The 21,339-nt window shown below is 44.3% G+C and overlaps 1 protein-coding gene across 1 annotated transcript in view; it reads left to right on the forward strand.

Annotated features, from left to right (window-relative positions):
• The first annotated feature begins 292 nt into the window (after window positions 1-292).
• Window positions 293-21,339, forward strand: part of pgm1 (phosphoglucomutase 1) — a 79,229-nt gene continuing 58,182 nt past the window's right edge. The window contains exon 1 of the mRNA XM_072574044.1: window positions 293-747. Within this exon, the coding sequence (XP_072430145.1) occupies window positions 496-747 (252 nt within the window). The 5' untranslated portion in view covers window positions 293-495. The remainder of the gene's footprint in view (window positions 748-21,339) is intronic.

Consider the following 21,339-nt stretch of genomic DNA (forward strand, 5'->3'; position numbering starts at 1 on the left):
GTTAGTGCAACGTGTGCAACTGCAGCAACCTTCATATTTACCGAATACATTCCACATCCACCCGAAGATTTGAAACGACAGAAAAGTGCAATCAGTGTGAAGCTTCTCTGTGTAATGCGACTGAATGAACCTACACTCAGTCCAATCCAGTGAAAGGTTGAGGGAGTGGGGGGTATCTATGTTGACCCTTTGTCCCCCCCAACCCCTCCCTCCAGCGACAAAGTGCAGCAGCTGCCTGACCTTGCTGAGAATGTGTGGTGTACGTGCCGCCGGGGCAGGACTGGGCAGGAGGAGGAGCAGACAGGGAGAGGAGGAGGAGAAGAGCTGTCAAAAGGCACTGAAGCAGGAAGCTGCGAGTGTAGCCCTTGGTTCGCACCGGGAGTCGTGTGGGAAGGAAGGAAAGGAGGATTAAAAATAACAATAATAATAATAATAATTTTAAAAATTGGAAATCTTTCCCGGGGTTAGGGTGGTGGTGGAGAAAAGGCCGAAAGCATGAGCAGGATCCTGACGGTGAAGACCAGCGCCTTTGGCGATCAGAAGCCGGGCACCAGCGGCCTGAGGAAGCGGGTCAGCGTCTTCCAGGCGCAGAGGGGCTACGCCGAGAATTTCATCCAGAGCATCCTGTCGGCGGCGGTGGAGGATCCCGCCGAGCGCCAGTGCGCCGTCTTGGTGGTCGGCGGAGACGGCCGCTTCCACAATAAACATGTCATCCAGCTCATCATCCAGATGGCAGCGGCCAACGGGGTAAAATAAATACACACCTCCCTGAACACCGTGTGACACACCTCCCCCTCACCCCTCCCCACCCTCCCCTCTCCGCCCCCCACCTCCCAATCTCCCCTCCACTCCCTCCCAACCTTCCCCAACCCCTTCCCCACCTTCTCTCCCCCACCTTCCTTCCAACCCCACCTTCCCTGCTAACCTCCCCCCATACCACATAATCTTCTTCTCTCCCCACCCCCAACCACCTCCTCTTCCCCCCCCCCCCCACATTTCCTCCCTCCTCCCCCCCCCACATTTCCTCCCTCCTCCCCCCCCCCACATTTCCTCCCCCCCCCCCACATTTCCTCCCCCCCCCCACATTTCCTCCCTCCCCCCCCCATTTCCTCCCTCCCCCCCCCCATTTCCTCCCTCCCCCCCACATTTCCTCCCTCCTCCCCACATTTCCTCCCTCCTCCCCCCCCCCCACATTTCCTCCCTCCTCCCCCCCCACATTTCCTCCCTCCTCCCCCCCCCCCACATTTCCTCCCTCCTCCCCCCCCCCCCCCACATTTCCTCCCTCCTCCCCCCCCCCCCACATTTCCTCCCTCCTCCCCCCCCCCCACATTTCCTCCCTCCTCCCCCCCCCCCACATTTCCTCCCTCCTCCCCCCCCCCCACATTTCCTCCCTCCTCCCCCCCCCCACATTTCCTCCCTCCTCCCCCCCCCCCACATTTCCTCCCCCCCCCCACATTTCCTCCCTCCTCTCCCCCCCCCCACATTTCCTCCCTCCTCCCCCCCCCCCACATTTCCTCCCTCCTCCCCCCCCCCACATTTCCTCCCTCCTCCCCCCCCCCCACATTTCCTCCCTCCTCCCCCCCCCACCACATTTCCTCCCTCCTCCCTCCCCCCCCCCCCCACATTTCCTCCCTCCTCCCCCCCCCCCACATTTCCTCCCTCCTCCCCCCCCCCACATTTCCTCCCTCCTCCCCCCCCCCCACATTTCCTCCCTCCTCCCCCCCCCCCACATCTCCTCCCTCCTCCCCCCCCCCCACATTTCCTCCCTCCTCCCCCCCCCCCACATTTCCTCCCTCCTCCCCCCCCCCCCCCCACATTTCCTCCCTCCTCCCCCCCCCACATTTCCTCCCTCCTCCCCCCCCCCCCCACATTTCCTCCCTCCTCCCCCCCCCCCCCCACATTTCCTCCCTCCTCCCCCCCCCCCCCCACATTTCCTCCCTCCTCCCCCCCCCCCCCACATTTCCTCCCTCCTCCCCCCCCCCCCCCCACATTTCCTCCCTCCTCCCCCCCCCCCACATTTCCTCCCTCCTCCCCCCCCCCCACATTTCCTCCCTCCTCCCCCACATCTCCTCCCCCCCCCACATCTCCTCCCCCCACCCCCACATCTCCTCCCCCCACCCCCACATCTCCTCTTCCCTCCTACCTCCCTGTCCCCAATCTCCCCCTACCAATGCCTACCCTTCCCCAATCTCCCCTCCCCTGTGCAGTAGAGACCAAACATCCCTCTTAGATATTATTTAATTTGCCCATGTGTTGAGTAAGTTAAGATCATTCGTTGTTTCGGGCATTTTCACCCATTTATTAGATTGCAAGGATTCCTGTGCAGGTCCAGCATTTAAACTGCTTTGCAGAAGTTGAATCCGTAGTTTCATTATAACACTGGTCTTCATGTCTGCGTGGAGGTTGGTTCTACCGTATTGTAGAAGTTGCTTTTTGATTAGAAAAATGTGCTTTTATGAGTGTTCTTCTATATTGCATTTCTGCAGCTGGTTGATTTTTGGCTTTGTCTGACAGTTTGTCCTTTGACATTTTCTTATTCGTAATTAGATACCAGAGTGTGTGCCAGCCTTATAGGTTTACCGCCAAGGATGTTGATTACCTTTTGGTGCTTTTATGTTTCATTTCTGTATATTTTGAAATTATGTGGTAGTTCCTGTTCACAGGCTTTAGGATTCTGCAGGCCTAGTTACTATGGTAACGGATAGGAAGGGGCAGGCTGCTTCCAAGGGTGTGCATGCATGTTGCTCAACAAGTAAATGTTTGTGCTGCAACTAACAGTATAGTCATCGCAGTGTCTACAGTAGACGCCACCCTGTTATTTATTGCAAAAAAAACTAAAGCATTCCATACTAAGTTTAGAACAGGGGTCTTTTTTTTTAGAGAAAAAAGTCCAGAAATGAAAACCTCCCCGTGTAAAACTCAACCATTGCCTTTGAAACCTTTGGAAAGGCCTGAAACTTGAAACACAAGCCAGGCTTAGAGCAGCTGTGCCTGGAAATATATTCTATGTTGTAATGATAGAAAAAAAGTCAGCTGACTTGATTTTCTGAGGGTTTCAACCATTTGCTGAAAGTTTCAATTCAGGTTGAATATTATCCCCCAATCAACATTGTGCTCATAAGAGTTTGCTGTGCAAATTTGATGCCTTGCTGCTTACACTAAACCGTGATTACACCTCAGAAGTACTTCATTGACTATAGAGTGCTTTGGCAACAATTGGAGGAGGGGGGGGGGGGGGGGGGGGGGTGGAATGTCAGAGAAACCTATGAAGTTCTAACAGGACTAGACTAGGTAAATACAAAGGATGTTCCTGATGCCTGGGGAGTCGAGAACCAGGGGTCACAGGCTAAGGATACTGGTAGGCCATTTAGGATTAAGATGCTGAGAAATTTCTTCGCCCAGAGAGTGGTGAGCGTGTGGAATTCTGTGCCACAGAAAGCAGTTGAGGTGAAAATGTTCACTCTTTTCAGGAAGAAGACGCATGTAGTTCTTGGGACTAAAAGGATCAAAGGTTATCAATGAAAATGGGAACATGTTATTCAGTAGGATGATCAGCCATGATCACATTGAATGCCAGAGCAGGATCAATGGGCACTGGTCTACCCCTGTCCTGTTTTCTTTGGTTCTTTGCATTCTTATCAAACCTTCTATCTCTTTAACCTCCTCCTGTCCTATGACCTTCTAAGATCTCCATTCATCCAAATCTGCCATTCTGTGCTTTCCTCATTTTCTGATATATTCCTTTTTCATCATCTGAGGTTTCTCCCTCTACCGTGGTTGACAAGGCTTTCCACTGTACCCAGCCCTTTGAAAACTTTGTCCCCTCTGCCCCCCCTAACCCCCCACCCCACCCCTTACCCTTATTCTCATCCCATCAGCCTTTGACTTCAGTGGAGAATCTGCTGCAATTTATCCCACTTCCAGAATGATGCCTTCGTGAAGCATGTCATCTCCTTCCCTTCCCTTTAAGCGTTCCAAAGAAACTGTTTCCTATGCAAAACCCTGGTTCTGTTTTCAATCAGCCACAACATCTCCTCCATTCCAATGCTCCATTCCCATCCAAACACCAAAGATACAACACCTGCATTGCCCCTTCCCACCATCCAGAACCCCTAACTGCTTACAGGTGAAATGGCAATCAACATGCACATCTTACAATTTAATAAAACATTCGCAACTTGTACATATCTTATCTCCTTTGGGGAGTTTGTATGCATGTTGTGTGAGCACTTGATGGAATACCTTTGTTCAGTCCACAATTGTGTGTTTGAGCTTCTGGTTGCCTGTCATTTTAGTTTGTCTAGCAACATCCGCTCTGACGAAGTGCAACATAAACTTGAGAAACAGCATGAATATAACATTTAGGAATTTTACTGTATTCCAGATGAATCATTGAATCACCAATTTTACATTACTTCCATTTTTTGGATAGTCACCTACTCTTCGCCCATCCTTTGTTTCTTGACTTGCCTCATTCCCACTTGCTGTGCAATATTGTTTCTATCAATATTTAATTGCTTGTCTTCCACCCATTTATAGACATTTCCTTCCATTCTCCCATTCCCCCCACCTTCTCTATTTACCCACTCTATGCTTGCTTAAAATTTGTTACATCTCAAACACTTTCCAGGCTGACAAAAGGTAATGGATCTGAAACATTAACTCTCTTGAACTGTTGCCTGACTTGTTGAGTAAGTATGTCCTGTTTTAAATTTTGCATATTAATGTGCAAATCAACAACCATTAGACCTTGCCATGTGACAATTGACTGTCATGTGTGTTAATGTAACAACAGAATTGCATTTCACAAATAAAACACTTGGGTCTGTCCTGAAGGTGTAACAAACTGCTGTACGTATGTGCCCAATTTATTTGATTTTAATAGTCGATAGAGACTTTGCACAGAACTTCATTCAATCATTCTAATGCTTTATCGTTTATTCATTCTGAGATATTTCAAATACGTCTCGAGTCATGGAGTCATAGAAATGTACAGCATGGAAACAGATCCTTCGGTCCAACCCGTCCATGCCGACCAGATATCCCAACCCAATCTAGTCCCACCTGCCAGCACCCGGCCATATCCTTCCAAACCCTTCCTATTCATATACCCATCCAAGTGCATCTTAAATGTTGCAATTATACCAGCCTCCACCCCTTCCTCTGGCAGCTCATTCCATACACGTACCACCCTGTGTGTGGAAAAAGTTGTCCCTTAGGTCTCTTTTATACCTTTCCCCTCTCACCCTAAACCTATGCCCTCTAACACGGTGCGGAGCAGCATGGTGGCTCAGTGGTTAGCATTGCTGCCTCACAGCACCAGGGACCCAGGTTCAATTCCAGCCTTGGGCAGCTGTCTCTGTGGAGTTTGCATATTCTCCACATGTGTGCGTGGGTTTCCTCTGGATGCTCCAGTTTCCTCCAACAATCCAAAGATGTGCAGGTTAGGTGAATTGGCCATGCTAAATTGCCCATAGTGTTAGGTGCAAGGGTAAATATGAAGGAATGGGTCTGGGTGGGTTGCTGTTCGGAGGATCAGTGTGGACTTGTTGGGCTGAAGGGCCCTGTTTCCACACTGTAGGGAATCTAAGAATCTTAGTTCTGGACTCCCGGACCCCAGGGAAAAGACTTGCCCTTCATAATTTTTGTAAACCTCTAAGGTCACCCCTCAGCCTCAGATACTCCAGGAAAAACAGCCCCAGCCTCTCCCTATAGCTCAAATCCTCCAATCCTGGCAATATCCTTGTAAATCTTTTCTGAACTCTTTCAAGTTTCACAACATCTCTCCAATAGGAAGGAGACCAGAATTTCACGCAATATTCCAACAGTGGTCTAACCAATGTCCTGTACAACCACAACATGACCTCCCAACTCCTGTACTCAATACAGTGACCAATAAAGGAAAGCATACCAAACACCTTCACTATCCTATCTACCTGCGACTCCACTTTCAAGGAGCTATGAACCTGCAATCCAAGGTCTTTGTTCAGCAAGACTCCCTAGGACTTTAGCATTAAGTGTATAAGTCCTGTTAAGATTTGCTTTATCAAAATGCAGCACCTTGCATTTATCTGAATTAAACTCCATCTGCCACTTCTCAGGCCATTGGCCTATCTGGTCAAGATCCTGTTGTAATCTGAGGTAACCCTCTTCACTGTCCACTACACTTCCAATTTTGGTGTCATCTGTAAACTTACTAACTGTACCTCTTATGCTCGCATTCCAAATCATTTATGTAAGTGACAAAAAGTAGAGGACCCAGCACGATCCTTGTGGCACTCCACTGGTCACGAGGCCTCCAGTCTGAAAAGAAACCCTCCACCACCACCCTCTGTCTTCTACCTTGTGAGCCAGTTCTGTATCCAAATGGCTAGTTCTCTCTGTATTTCATGAGATCTAACCTTGTTAATCAATCTCCATGGGGAACCTTGTCGAACGCCTTACTGAAGTCCATATAGATCACATCTATAGCTCTGCCCTCATCAATCCTCTTTGTTACTCTCCGTCAAAATACTCAATCAAGTTTGTGAGACATGATTTCCCACGCACAAAGCCATGTTGACTATCCCCTAATTCAGTCCTTGCCTTTTCAAATACATGTACATCCTGTCCCTCAGGATTCCTTCCAACAGCTTGCCCACCACCGAGGTCAGGCTCACTGGTCTATAGTTCCCTGCTTGTCCTTACCACCTTTCTTAAACAGTGGCATCACGTTTACCAACCTCCAGTCTTCTGCACCTCACCTGTGACTATCGATGATACAAATATCCCAGCAAGAGGCCCAGCAATTACTTCTCTAGCTTCCCACAGAGTTCTCGGGTACACCAGGTCAGGTCCTGGGGATTTATTCGCCTTTACCCGTTTCAAGGCATCCAGCACTTCCTCCTCTGTAATCTGGACATTTTGCAAGATCACCATCTATTTCCCTACAGTCTATATCTTCCATATCCTTTTCCACAGTAAATACTCATGCATAATATTCATATTAGTATCTCCCTCATTTTCTGTGGCACCACACAAAGGCCACCTTGCTGATCTTTGAGGGGCTCTATTCTCTCCCTAGTTACCGTTTTTGTCCTTAATGTGTATTTGTAAAAACTCTTTGGATTCTCCTTAATTCTATTTGCCAAAGCTATCTCATGTCCCCTTTTTGCCCTCCTGATTTCCCTCTTAAGTATAATCCTCCTTTCTTTATACTCTTCTAAGGATTCACTCGATCTATCCTGTCTATACCTTACATATGCTTCCTTCTTTTTCTTAACCAAACCCTCAATTTCTTTAGTCATCCAGCATTCCCCATACTTACCAGCCTTTCCTTTCACCCTGACGGGAATATACTTTCTCTGGATTCTCGTTATCTCATTTCTGAAGGCTTCCGTTTTCCTCAGTCATCCCTTTTACCTGCAAACCTCTGCCCCGCAATTAGCTTTCGAGAGTTCTTGCCTAATACTGTCAAAACTGGCCTTTCTCCAATTTAGAACTTCAACTTTTAGATCTGGTCTATCCATTTCCATCACTATTTTAAATCTGATAGGATGATGGTCGCTGGCCCCAAAGTGCTCCCCCTCAGTCACCTGTCTAAGAGGATTGTGCTGATCCATGTAGCTGTTGATTAGAAGGGAAACTCTATTGTTGAACTGAACTATAACTGTTTACCTATTATTTACTGTCTATGCTACTTAACTACGTGACCTGCCTGTATTGCTCGCAAGGCAAAGCTTTTCACTGTGTTTTGGTACATGTGACAATCAATTCAATTCAATATAGGATGCTAATGAATGAGTAACATTCTCTGCAACTGAGAAAAAAAATTATGAATTTTCACTTTGAACATTGGTAAATGAAATGTGTTTCTAATGGTTGAAAGCCATGACAGCATAGGTTTAAAGTGATTGGCAGTGACGGTCATGTTTGTGGCACCATGGGCTGTTCTACTGTACACGAAGGAAGAGCAACAGTGGTAAGGGATTCATTAATTAGGGGAACAGATAGGCATTTCTGAGGTTGGAGAAAGGTGTGGTCCCAGTTTCAAGGATATCTTGGAGTGACTGCGTGATGTTCTTCTGTGGGTGGATGAACAACCAGTGATTATGGCCCATGTTGGTGCCAGTGACTTGGGTAGGAACAAGGATGAAGTCCCGAAGGTGGATTTTAGGAAGCTAGGAAAGTGATTGAGAAACAGAATCTTGAACAGTAATCTCTGAATTACTGTCAGAGCCACCTGCTCGTGAACAAAAAAAATAGGAGAATCTGGTGTAGAAGGGAGGGCATCAGATTTCTGAGGCTTTGGGTCAGTTCTGGGGAAGATAGGATCTGTACAAGTCAGACAGTCTGTGCCTGAACAGGAGCAGGTCGAATAACCATGAAGGGAGATTCAGAGCCACAAAAAGGAGATAGAAATTTAGTCAGTGACAGTGACTCTAACTCTGAAAGGCAGCAGAAACAAAGGTTTTAACAGTGTACAGTTTAAGAATTTGGTAGTGTTGGGGGATCCAAGATGGTGGCGACCCAGCAAGTCTGAGTCTATAAAGCTCCTCCCAAGACTTGGGTAAAGTGCGTCACCCACCCCCACCACACTCACCAAATCATTTATAATAGCTGTTTAATTGAATTAGTTGCTTAGTATTAAATTCAAACAATCTAATATTTAGTAAAAATGAACAAAGGGAAGGGAGTCCGCAGCTCTCAGCAAGCAGGAACCCCTCCCCCCCACCCTCTCCAGCTGCAGCTGAGGCGTCCACAGCCGCCCCGGGGGACTTACCTACAGTGACAAGCCTCGTGGAAATGATCTCTAAACTCGATGCGAAGATCGACACTTTTATCGAAGAATCCCGAAATCGATGGGACTCACTCTCCGCCGCGCTGCAGAAGCAAGACCGAGACATCCAGGAAATCGAGCGCCGAGTTGGAGGGGCGGAGTTAAAGGCCACGACCTCTGAAACTACAGTTCAATCGGCCGTGGATCAGGTCCGGACTCTCGAACAGCGAGTCTGGACCTTAGAGAATTGCATTGACGACCTCGATTATCGAGGTCGTCGAAAAAAATATTTGTTTGCTGGGTCTTCCTGAACGGGAAGAGGAAGGCCAGCTTACAGCGTTCCTCGAGCAGTGACTGCCACAGCTTTTAAATTTGGAAGCTGGATCAGGCCAGGTAAGGGTGGAATGGGCCTACCGGGTCGCAATACGCGGGCCCGGCTCGAACCAGCGCCCTCACCCGGTCCTGTTCTGGCTGCAGAGCTATAGGGAGAGGCAGATACTCCTAGAAGCTTCTAGAAATCTTGGAAAAGACCCTCAAGCTATGATCTATAAAGGATCCAAGATCATGTTATTCCAGGACCTTTCCCCAGTTCTGGTCTGAAAGAGGAAGGCATTCGACGAGGTGAAGAAGCGTTTAAGGGACTTAAATATTCAGTATTCCTTACGCTACCCAGCGACGCTACGCTTTAACCATGAAGGATCCGTGTATAACTTTGGATCGCCAGAAAAGGCTAAGGAATTCTTGGACTCTCTTAGATAAACTGTAAGAGATAATGGATGTTGGTTTGCCTTTCCCCCCACTTTGGTTTATATCCCCCCCTTTTTTTTTTCTTTTTTCTTACCATTAATGTTGGTGGGGGGAGGTGGTTACGTTATTCTATTTTACCTCTGACTTTAGGAGTGGGGTTGTTTCTCCCTTGTTGTTTTGTATTATTATATTTGTTGGGGTTGTAATTTTATAGTTATGTTTATATATGGTATTAACATTACCCAATATATCCAGGTGTTGGTATGGGTGGGGGTAGGGTGCTCACTGTTAACTCTAGCTTTGTATTATATCTGAATTCTCCTCATTTTATTGAGGAACGCCTGGGTCAAGGGTGGGGCATTGGTTGGGAGAGGATACGATGGACTTTTGGAAAGGAAATGACACCCATGGGAACAAGGGGGAAAATCTCCACTTAAATACGTTTTTTTTTTATTATTTAGAAATAGTTTATTATTAAACTGTTGTGAGTGTATTAGAGAGCCTTTATTTTTGTAAATTTTATATGCTCTATGCTCGGGATGTTCTGGATAGGGTTTCCTCTCCCGAGGGGTCTCTGATTTGTCTGGATGATTATGGTTGATCAGTCGGTTAAATGGTGCACCTGGAATGTCAAGGGGAGTAATTCGCCAGTTAAAAGGAAGAAAATATTATCAAATCTTAAGAAAGAAAGAGTTGATATAGCTCTCCTACAGGAGACACACCTGCTGGATAAAGAACACTTGAAATTACAACAGGGTGGATTTGATCAGGCCTTTTTTTTTCTTCTTTTAGTTCAAAAAGCAGGGGAGTTATTCTTCGGAAGAATTTTCCTTTCAAAATCCTAAATCAGATAAAAGACGAACCTGGACGATATATTTTGATTAAAGCCCTTATAAATGGAGAGGAATATGGGATTTTAAATTTGTACTCCCCCCCCCCCCCCCCCCCCCCCCCCCCCCACACACCCCTTTAAATTTATAACAGAAGCCTTTTCAAAATTGATGGCTTTTGGTGCCTGTCATACAATTAAAGTCTCCCCCTATAATTGTATTATGGATGTGGAAATAGATAGGATTCCCAAGAGTACTGCAGGAGTATCTCCCAGATCTAGACAATTGATGGATCTGAACAAAGAATTAGGATTAGTAGATGTACGGAGATGTCTTCATCCACAGGGCAGAAATTTTTCTTTCTACTCCAATCCACATAAATGTCATACCAGAATTGATGTTTTTTGCCCCCTCGATTTTTTTTTTTTAAATTCCGTATCATCCTGTAAAATAGGTAGTATAGCAATTTCTGACCACGCTGCTGTATATATGGAAACTAAGGCAAGGAACAATGGGACATCCCCTCGGCATTGGCGTATGGACCCCTTCCTAATGAAAGATAGTAAATTTGTAAAGTACTTTTCTCAAGAATTTAAAACTTTTTTAGAAATTAATTCAGGTACAGCTAGCAACCCATCAATGATGTGGGAGACCATCAAAGCTTACGCGCAAGGTTTGATCATCTCCTACTCAGCGACCCAGAAAAATTTGAAAGGGAGAACAACAGTGTCTGCTTGAAGCTCGCTTAAAAGCGGCTGAAACAGCATACGCTGATAGACCTTCTATTATTAAATTGCAAAGGATTACGGCTCTTAGGACGGCTCTAAACACTATGCTTACTCAAACGGCTAAGAGGGAAATATTATTTGCAAAACAAAGGTTATATGAATATGGCGACAAACCAGGTAGATACTTAGCATTTCTTGCAAAGAAAAAAAAGGCCCCTCAGACTATTACGTCTATCAAGGAAAGTACGGGTATTTTGACTCATGATCATAAAAAGATTAATGTGATCTTTAGAGAATTTTATTCTGAGTTATATAAATCGCAGATTGTGAAGATAGGACTAGGAGGATGCAGTCATTTTTTAAAAATCTGACCTTTCCGGGCCTAACTCCGGAACAGGTATCGGTCCTAAATGCTCCTCTAACAGTCCAAGAAATACTTGACGCAATTAGGCAACTTCAGAGCGGTAAGGCACCGGGCCCAGATGGTTTTCAAGCTGAATTCTATAAAGAATTTACAGAAATATTGGCTGGTTCACTTATGGACATGTATAACTCTGCATATAGTCAGAGTTGTCTCCTGTCTTCGCTGAAAGAGGCAAATATCTCTCTTATCCTTAAAAAAGGAAAGGATCCAGAAGATTGTACGTCATACAGACCAATATCCTTGTTAAATGGAGATTTTAAAATTCTTTCGAAAACGTTAGCATTGAGACTAGAAAGGGTACTGCCACATATTATGAAGGAGGATCAGATGGGGTTTATTAAGGGCCATAGATCATCCAATAATATTAGAAGAGTTTTGAATATGATTCAAGCCTGTCATCAGGGAAAGATACCAGGAGTAGTAGTTTCATTAGCTGTGGAAAAGGCATTTGATAGGGTGAATGGTCATATTTGTTTTACACATTGGAGAGGTTTGGCGTTGGACAGGTGTTTACCAAATGGGTCTCAACATTGTATAGTGATCCCAAAGCAGTTGTGGTTACCAATGGATTAGGTTCGGATAGCTTCAGTGTGGATAGGGGCTGCCGTCAGGGATGTCCTCTCTCGCCATTGTTATTTACGCTAATAATTGAACCACTAGCAGAAGCTATATGAGCTGATCCTAATATAACGGCCCTGAGGATTGGTTCAGGTAAACATAAAATTACCCTTTATGCAGATGATGTTCTTCTATTCCTCAGTAATCCTCTGATGTCCGTACCGTGCTTAATCCAAGTTATTAATACATTAAGCGCATTCTCAGGCTATAAAATTATTTTTTCAAAATCTGAGGCTATGCCAATGGGTGGCCTTGCTATGATACCCCACTTAGTGGACGGATCCCTTTTTCCCTTTCATTGGGTGCCTGGAGGGCTGCTTCTATTTAGGCATTTTTATTACCCCAGTATTTGGTCAGTCGTATAAGGCTAATTTTGTGCATTTACTGGAAAGGATAAGGCAGGACCTCCAGCGATGGGGAGACCTTCCAATTTCCTGGTTGGGTAGAATAGCACTAATTAAAATGAATGTCCTGCCCAGTCTCCTATATCCTATGAGAATGCTTCTGGTGATGCTGTCGAGGATGGCTCTACGTAAATTATATGGCTGGCTTGGTTCCTTTATTTGGAATCATAGACGGCCCCTCATTCAGCTGAAGAAGCTTCAGCTTCCACAGGCAAGGGGAGGATTGGACTTCCCAGATTTTAGGAAATATCAGTTAAGTTCCCTATTAAGTTACATAGCTGATTGGGTCTTGTCTGATCCACAATCAATCTGGTTGGGCATCAAGGCCTCTCAAGTAAAATACCCACTTATTAACCTTTTATTTTCAGACAAGAGGAAAATCATTACAGATCACTGTAAAAACCCTATAAACACAATTAAGGCTTGGAATATAATGCAGCAAAATGAGGGTAATTCACATAAAACATCCCCCTATGCACCGATAGTGGGAGCATGGGGATTCCAACCGGAGTTTACAGATGCCACGTTTAAACTCTGGAGATCCAGGGGTATCTCATGTCTAGGGGACCTATTTAAAGATGGGGTCCTGATGTCTTTTGAACAGCTGCGTCAGAAATTCGGATTACCTAATGGAGACCTCTTTCGATACTTCCAAATTCGAGACTATATACAGAAGAAGATAGTCTTTATAAATCAGATAAAGAATGTAGTGTCCTACGACCAGTGGGGGTATCTTCCGTCAGTACTATTTATCATTTACTACATGATGAAGTATCGGGAGATATGGATAATCTGCTTAAAACATGGGATCAGGATTTGGGACTAGAAATCTCGATAGAAACATGGAATGATATTTGGGAAAACGCTAGAAGAATTACTATCTGTAACAGAATCCAGGCTATCCAGCTGAAGATACTTCATAGGGCCCATATAGCACCGGTTCGATTGGCAAAATTTAAGGCAGGAGCTCTCCAATGTGTCCCAAATGTAAAATAGAGGTGGGCACTCTTGTACATTGCCTATGGACCTGTCATAAGATCCGTAGATATTGGACTAAAGTAGCAAGTACCCTGACAGAAATTTTAGGAACGGAAATTAAAGTGGACCCTGTATCTCTCCTTTTGGGCTTTTCGAACTTTCCCTCCCTGGACATGTACGGGAAGAGACTATTTTCTATTCTCTCTCTATTCTCTCTTTCTGTGCAAGGAAAAATATTTTGGTGAATTGGGTGGCTGAGGGCCCCCCTGGACTTTCAAATTGGCACAGATTAATTATGGAATGTATTCTCTTGACTTCCTTACAAATATGGTGCACCGAAAGACCGAATTATTTTATAAATTATGGCAGCCCTTCTTGAATTACATACATACAGATATTTCGGCTATCCTAACAAGGGCTTTTATTTAATTGAGACTACAAACCTGGCTGGTCCGGGGCCCCTTAGGAGAGGAATCCCGCACGAATACGGGTTTTATTACATCTGATGTTAACACATTCCGAGCATGTAAGAGACTTAAATATACATTCTGGTTAGTTGTAGGTTAGATTAGTAGACAGTTGAGTGTTGTTTTTTTTTCTTTTTCGGTATTTTTTCTTTTGTTAAATTTTGGCTATTGTATATTTGATTTAATTGTATATCAATGTTTGTATTTGAGAGTTTTGTTTATTTTTGTAAACTTGTAAAAATGTTAAATTTCAAATAAAAATATCTATATTTTTAAAAAAAGAATTTGGTAGTGTTAAAAGGCACATATGCAAAGGTGGGTATTACAGTGAATAAAACCAATGGTTATAGAAATGCAGTTTGATGTCATTGCAATAATAAAAGCTTAGTTTAAAGTGAGGCAAAAATAGCAGTTTAACATCCCTCAATTTTCAGACAGGTGAGGTGGAGGGTGGTATGATTGATGATGGAATCAGTTACAGCTGCAAGGTGAGATGATGTATTATCATCAATGAATTGAGTTCAGAGATAAATAAGGGGCAGCCATACTATTAGGAATGTACTATAGGCCCCTAAATATGGGATGGAGTTGGAAGAGCAAATTTACACACAACTATTTGATGGAAAACAATGATACAACATAGTTGGGGCCTTCAACTTATCCTAATATCCCAGTGAAATTAGAAAAATGTGAAAGGCACTGACAGTGCAAAATTCTTGACTCCATCAAGATAACCTTTTTGGCCAGTACCTAACAAGAGGGGAGCTAAATTCTGGATTTAGACTTCGGAGATGGAATTGGGCAAGTGGAAGAAGGAGCAGTGGGTGACTATTTTGAAGGCAGTGACCATAATATGGTTAGATTTAACACATGATTATGGAAAAGGCCAAAATTCAAATGGGTGCAAAGGTTCTGACTTGTGGGGAAGTCAAGTTGTATGAATGTGAGAGTTGTTCAGGTGAAAGTCAAAATGTGTGATACTGGAAAAGCACAGCCAATCAGGCAGCATCCGAGGAGCAGGAGAATCAACGTTTCAAGCATGAGCTTTTCATTGCATTCCTGATGAAGAGTTTGTGCTTGAAACATCGACTCTCCTGCTCCTTAGATGCTGCCTGACGGGCTGTGCTTTCCCAGCACCACAAGTTTTGACTCTGATTTCCAGCATCTGCAGTCCTCCCTTTCTCCATGTTTGGGTGCAAGCAGACTGGATATAGCTACTTGATCAAAAATCAATAACAAATCAGTGAAATACTTTTGAAAAGCAAAATTCAGGGGGTGCAATGTGGATGCTTGCTGCCAAATGGGAAAAAAAGGTACTGCCAAATCCAGAATGTACAGGGTAAGATAAAACAGAAACATTAGTTCTAGAGGATATGAAAAAGTATTGGCAGGTAAAACTAAGGAAAACCCAAGATGTCCTAACAGTATATTAAGAGCAGGATAACTCAGGAAAGGGTAGGACCAATCTGAGGTATATAAGTTTATTTATGCTTAGATGCAGAAGCTGCGGACAGGGTTCTTGCCGAGTACTTTGTATCTCCACAAGGGTGAGGGATGCAGACATTAAAGGGGAGGGGTTTGCAATAGATAGAATAAGCATGATGGGAGTAGTGGACTGATATCCTTGAAGGTGGATCAATCACTAGGGCTGGGTGGGTTGTATCCCACGCAGTTAAAGGATTAATAATGGATGTTCTGAGGCTCATTTTTTAATCCTCAGTAGATCCAATACGGTACCAGAGAACTAATGGTCTGTGAATGTTGTACCATTGTTTAAAATAAGTTAGTCTGAGTCCCTTGGTGGCAGTCTGGTGAGAAAAGTAAACATCCATGAGTTATCGAGGAATGTGGTAAACCATAGAAACCAGGAGTAGGCCATTTAGTCCTTCGAATCTACTCTGCCACTCAATATGACCGTGGCTAATCCTCTGTCTCAATGCCATATTCCCATTTTTTTCCCATCTCTCTTGATGCCTATAAAATCTAAAATAAAGTTTATCTTTTTCTTGAAAATGTTCAGTGACTTGGCCTCCACAGCCACCTTTGGTTGAGAATTTTGTAGGTTCACTATCCTATCACGATCCTAAATGGCCTGTCCCATTTCCTGAGACTGTGACCCCTGGTTGTAGTCTCCCCTCCTCAGAAAACAATCTCCTTGTGTCCAGTGTGTCCAGCCCTGTTATACATTTTAATCAGATCCCCTACATCCTTCTAAACTCTAGTGATTGCAGGCCCAGTTGCACCAACGTAACCTCTTGGACAATCCTGCCATCATCAGTATCAGCCTAGTGAACCTTTATTGTGCTCCCTCTATGACAAGTATATCCTTTCTTAGGTAGGGAGATCCAAACTGTATGTAGTACTGCAGGTGAGGTCTCACCAAGACCCTATGTAATTGCTGTAAGATAATTCTGAATTCAAAATTCCTGCAGTGAAAGCAATACGATTTGCTTTCTTAATTACTTGCTGCATCTTCCTGTCTACTCTCATGGACTGCTGTACAAGGACATGCAGATCCCTTTGTAGATCCACATTCCCCAATATACTACTATTTAAATAATTCTCACTTTCTGTTTTTCACATTGAAAAACGGCCAGGCGATGTGTTTGTACCACATGATGTGGGAGCCAGTGAACCCCAGTATGGTTCCTAGCCACAGCATATGTAGCAAGTGTTGGTTGCTTGAGAAACTCTGGGTCAGAGGTAATGAGCAGGAGGCTGAGTTCCCACTGCAACAAGTTAGGGAGGGGGAGAGTTACCAGTGTGCTGTGTTTCAGGAGGCAGTCACATTCCTTCATTTAACTGGCTTGAATTTGGTCAATGGTCAAGACAGGAGTCATAGGGTCATACAGCATAGAAACAGACCCTTCGGTCTGACCAGTCCATGCTGAACATAATCCCAAATTAAACTAGTCCCACCTGCCTGCTCCTGGACCAAATCCCTCCAAACCTTTGTTATTCATGTGCTTGTCGAAGGTGTCTTTTAAACATTGTAACTGTGCCTGTAGCTACCACTTCCTCAGGAAGTTTATTCCATATGTGGACCATCCTCTGTGCAAAACAAATTGCCACTCATGTCATCTTAAACTTTTTCTCCTCCCACCTTTAAAATCTGCCCCCTAGTCTTGAAATCCCCCATCCTAGTACAAAGACACCTACTATTAACCCTATCTGTACCCCTCATGATTTTATAAACCTCTATAAGGTCATCTCTCAACCTCCTAGGCTCCAGTGAAAAAGGTCCCAGCCTATCCAGCCTTTCTTTATAACTCGAACCTTCCATACTCGACAACATCCTGGTAAATCTCTTCTGAACCCTCTCCAGCTTAATATACTTCTTATAACAGGGTGACCTGAACTGGACACTGTACTCCAGAAGAGGGTGTGAGTATGAGTGAAGCAGGTAGAGGGATTCAGGAGACAGTTCTGAAGACGCTTTAGTTAAAGGGGAGGGAGGGGTTAGTACAGATTTTAAAGTTTCCACAACAAGTAATAGGACAGAGAGTGTGGAAAGGCTCAGGAATCTAACTTCAGGCACACAGATAGGGGACAACTGTAAGAAGTGGGCAGTTAACACTGGACTGAGGGTGTTATACAGTGGGTGTGTGCCACAGAACAAAGTAAATGAGCTTGAAGTGCAGATTGAAATTGGCAGGTATAATACTGTGGCTATCACAAAGATGTGCCTGCGAGGGGATTAGGGCTAAAACATAAATACCCAAGGATAAATGTCCTATCAAAAGGACAGGCAGAGGAAACCAGGTTGCCTCATTAGAAGTTAAATTGATGGCATGAAGTGATATAGAGTCAGAAGGCATAGAATCTGCCTATGAGTAGAGTTAAGGAAATATACACACTGAGCAGTAGTCAGGATGTGGAGAAGAAAATAAATCAGGAGATGAAAAAAGCATGTTAGAAAGGCACTATTACAATATTCAATGAACTGGAAAAGTCAGGTTGATAGAGGATATCAAGAAAAGGAATTTGTGGAATATGTGAGATTTGGTTTTGTTTGGAGCAGTTTGTGTTAGAGCCCATGAGGGGATAGTCAAAATCTAAATTTGGTGATGTGTAATGAGATAGACTTGATTAGTGAGCTTAAGGTGAGGGTACTCGTAGTGGGTAATGACCATAACATGATAGAATCCACCTTGCAGTTTGAGAGAAAGAAGCTTGTAATGGTATTACAACTGATTAAAAATAAATACAAAAGCTTGAGAGAGGAACTAGCCTGAGTTGGGAAGGGAGCTGAGCAGGGAAGACAGTGGAGCAGCAATAGCAGGAGTTTATGGGGATAATATGAAGCACAACACTATTTCATCCCAAGAAAGAAGAAGAAACATACTGAGGGGAGGACAGAATACCATGGTTGACAAGGGAAGTCAGGGACAGCACAAAAGCAAAAGCACACAATATGGTGAAGATTCATGGGAAACCAGAGGATTGGGAAGACTTTAAAAACCAACAGAGGAATTAAAAATTCAATAAGGGGACAAGAGCTGAATTATGAGGGTAAGATACCTCGTAATATAAAATTGTAAGAGTTTTTTGTAGAATCCGAAAGGTAAGAGTAAGGCAAAAGTGGACCTTGGACCATTGGAAAATGTGGCTTGAGAAGTGATAATGGGGAACAAAGAAAACATGCAGGAATTAAATAGATATTTTGAATTAATCTTCACTGGTGGAATACACCAGCAGCATACTAGAACTTAAGGAGAGTCAGGTCAGGGGTGAGTGTCATGGCCATTACTAAGGAGAAGGTGCTGGGGAAGCTAAAAAGTCTGAAGTTGGATAAACCGCCTGAACTCCACTCCAGCATTCTGAAGGAGATTGTAGAGGCATTGGGGGTAATCTTTTAGGAATCACTGGAGTCAGGGAAGGTTCCAGAGGACTGCAAAATGGCTAACGTAACACCCTTGTTGAAGAAGGGAGGGGGCCAGAATACAGGAAACTATAGTTTGGTTAGCCTGACTTTGGTCATTGGAGTCCGTCCTTAAGGATGAGATTGAGGAATAAAGGAGGTAACTAGCAAATTAGACAAAGCAGAGGCAGTGATCTATCTGGATTTCCAGAAGGTCTTTGAAAATGTGCCACACAGGAGGCTGCTAAATAAGATAAGAGCCATGGTGTTAGCAGCAGGGTACTGGCATGGATAGTGGATCGGCTGTCTGGCAGATGATAGAGAATGAGGGATAAAGGAATCTTTCTCTGAATAGCAGCTGGTGACAAGTGAGGTTCTGCAGGGGTCAGTGTTGGAATCACAATTATTCACGTTATGTATTAGCGCTCTAGACAAAGGAAATGTCACAAAATGCACATTACACAAAGATGGGTGGAGGGACAGGTAGTGTTGATGAAATGGGGAGGCTGCAGAAAGACTTGAACTTCAGGAGAGTCGGGACCTAGGGAGGAATTCCTGGGGTTGGAGGGGTTCCAGAGGATGCTTCCAAGAAAGGTTGTCATAAGGAGCGTTTGTTGACTCTAGGTCTGTACTCAGTGCAATTTAGAAGGATGATGGGGGCATCTGATTAAAACTTCCGGAGTACTGAGAGGCCTAGATAGAGTGGAGGTGGAAAAGATGCTTCCGCTAATAGGGAAGACTAGGATCCAAGGCCACAGCCTCAGAGTGAAGGGACAACACTTTAGAACTGAGATGAGAAGGAATTTCTTATGCCAATGTTTGGTGAATCTGTGGAAAGCATTGCCACAGAGGATTGTGGAGGCCAAGTCATTGAGTGTATGTAAGACAGAGATAGGTAGGATCAAGGGTTACAGGGAGAAGGCAGGAGAATAGGGTTGAGAAACATATTGGCCATGGTCGAATCATAGAGCAGATTTGATGAGCCAAATAGCATAATTCTGCTCCCGTATCTTATTGTCTTTTGTGTATAAGATGATAAGGCGTCTAGGTTGGGTGCACAGGAAAGACTTGTTTCTGTTTAGTTAGGGGTCAGATTTCAGGGGACACAGATTTGAGGTAATTGACAGAAAAATTAGGAGACATGAGGCAAACCTTTTCATGTGGCAGATGGCGGGGTTCTGGTATTTGCTGCCTGGTTTGGTGGTGGAAACAAAAAGCGTCAGGTTTTTTTTGAGATGTACCTGGATCTGCACCTGAATTGCTATAGTTTATAAGGCCTTTGATCTGGTGTTGTGGTGTGGTATCCAAACGGACAGCTACCGTTTTGCTTCTCTTTAATTCTGAAAACAATTATTTATTTTTTTAGCCAGTGTAGACATGATGGAATGAATGGCTCTTTTTATGTATCACAGGTATTCTATGGCTGTATTACATGGGAAGAACGTTCTCAAACAACAGTAGTTGGAATGAACTATCCAATAGTGGTTTTCACAAGGGAATGGGATAAATACTTAAACAAGAAAAAGCTGCAGACCAAGGGGAAAAGAACCAGGCACCTGAACCTGCTGGACTGTTGTTTGAAAGAATTGATGTATATTTGATGAGCCAAATGGGAACAAAATGTGGAATTTCAGGCGTGTCTACTGGGTTGAGGAAGGGTGTAGAATCACATAGCAGTCTGCACAAAGGAGGTCTGTTTTCAGAACTCTGGGCTAAACCATGTAGGTGGTTGAGAGGTACCAAGGCTGTGATGCTGCATGCAAGTGGTTGAAAGGCAATTCCAATATTTTAGAAGATCGTTGACTCCAATTAACATACTTTCGAATGGAATATAATGTTTTTGAATTTAACGAGTGCCAAAGAGGGATCATGTGTCTGATCCTTGACCAATATATTCTGGCAGTTTCTAGGTCTGATCTCAGACAACGAGGGGAATGTTGGCTGTTTGAGCAACATTCCAAAGGAGTGCAAAACTTAGTTGAAAAGGCAGCTAATAAGATGTGAATGAGAAGGTGAGTTGCAGCAGCTGACATTTGCATTCAAGGGTAGTAGTCAATAAAGAGGGCATCATCAGAAGATAGGACATTTGCCCAATCGTTTGGACCCTTGAGCTGTGGAGGAGCGGAACAGTGCAACAACCTCCCAGAGCCATTATTACCAGGTCAGCAGGAGCAGCAAAAGGTCACATTATAGCTAGGCAATCTGCACGAGGACACCTTCGGTAACTGCAGCAGGAGGGAGGCAGAGGGCAACTTGTTCCTGAGCCAAAATCTTCAGATTCCTGTGAGTTACCTGCAGTTGAGAGCATCAGCCCCAAAGAAAACCCTCATCGAATTCTAGATGATGTTGCACGACAATTTACAATCTTTGGGCTGGTGAACACCCCATATCAGTTTTGCTGAAATTCATTGCAGGACTGAATATATATGCTTTCAGCTCCACCCAGGACATGTGTGGAATATCTCAGGCAACTGGACATTGTTGGCATTAGGGAAGAGTTCTAGCAAGCCACATAACTAAGGAT

Source organism: Chiloscyllium punctatum, chromosome 7 (genome assembly GCF_047496795.1).
Source record: "Chiloscyllium punctatum isolate Juve2018m chromosome 7, sChiPun1.3, whole genome shotgun sequence".
In the NCBI taxonomy this organism is placed as follows: Eukaryota; Metazoa; Chordata; class Chondrichthyes; order Orectolobiformes; family Hemiscylliidae; genus Chiloscyllium; species Chiloscyllium punctatum.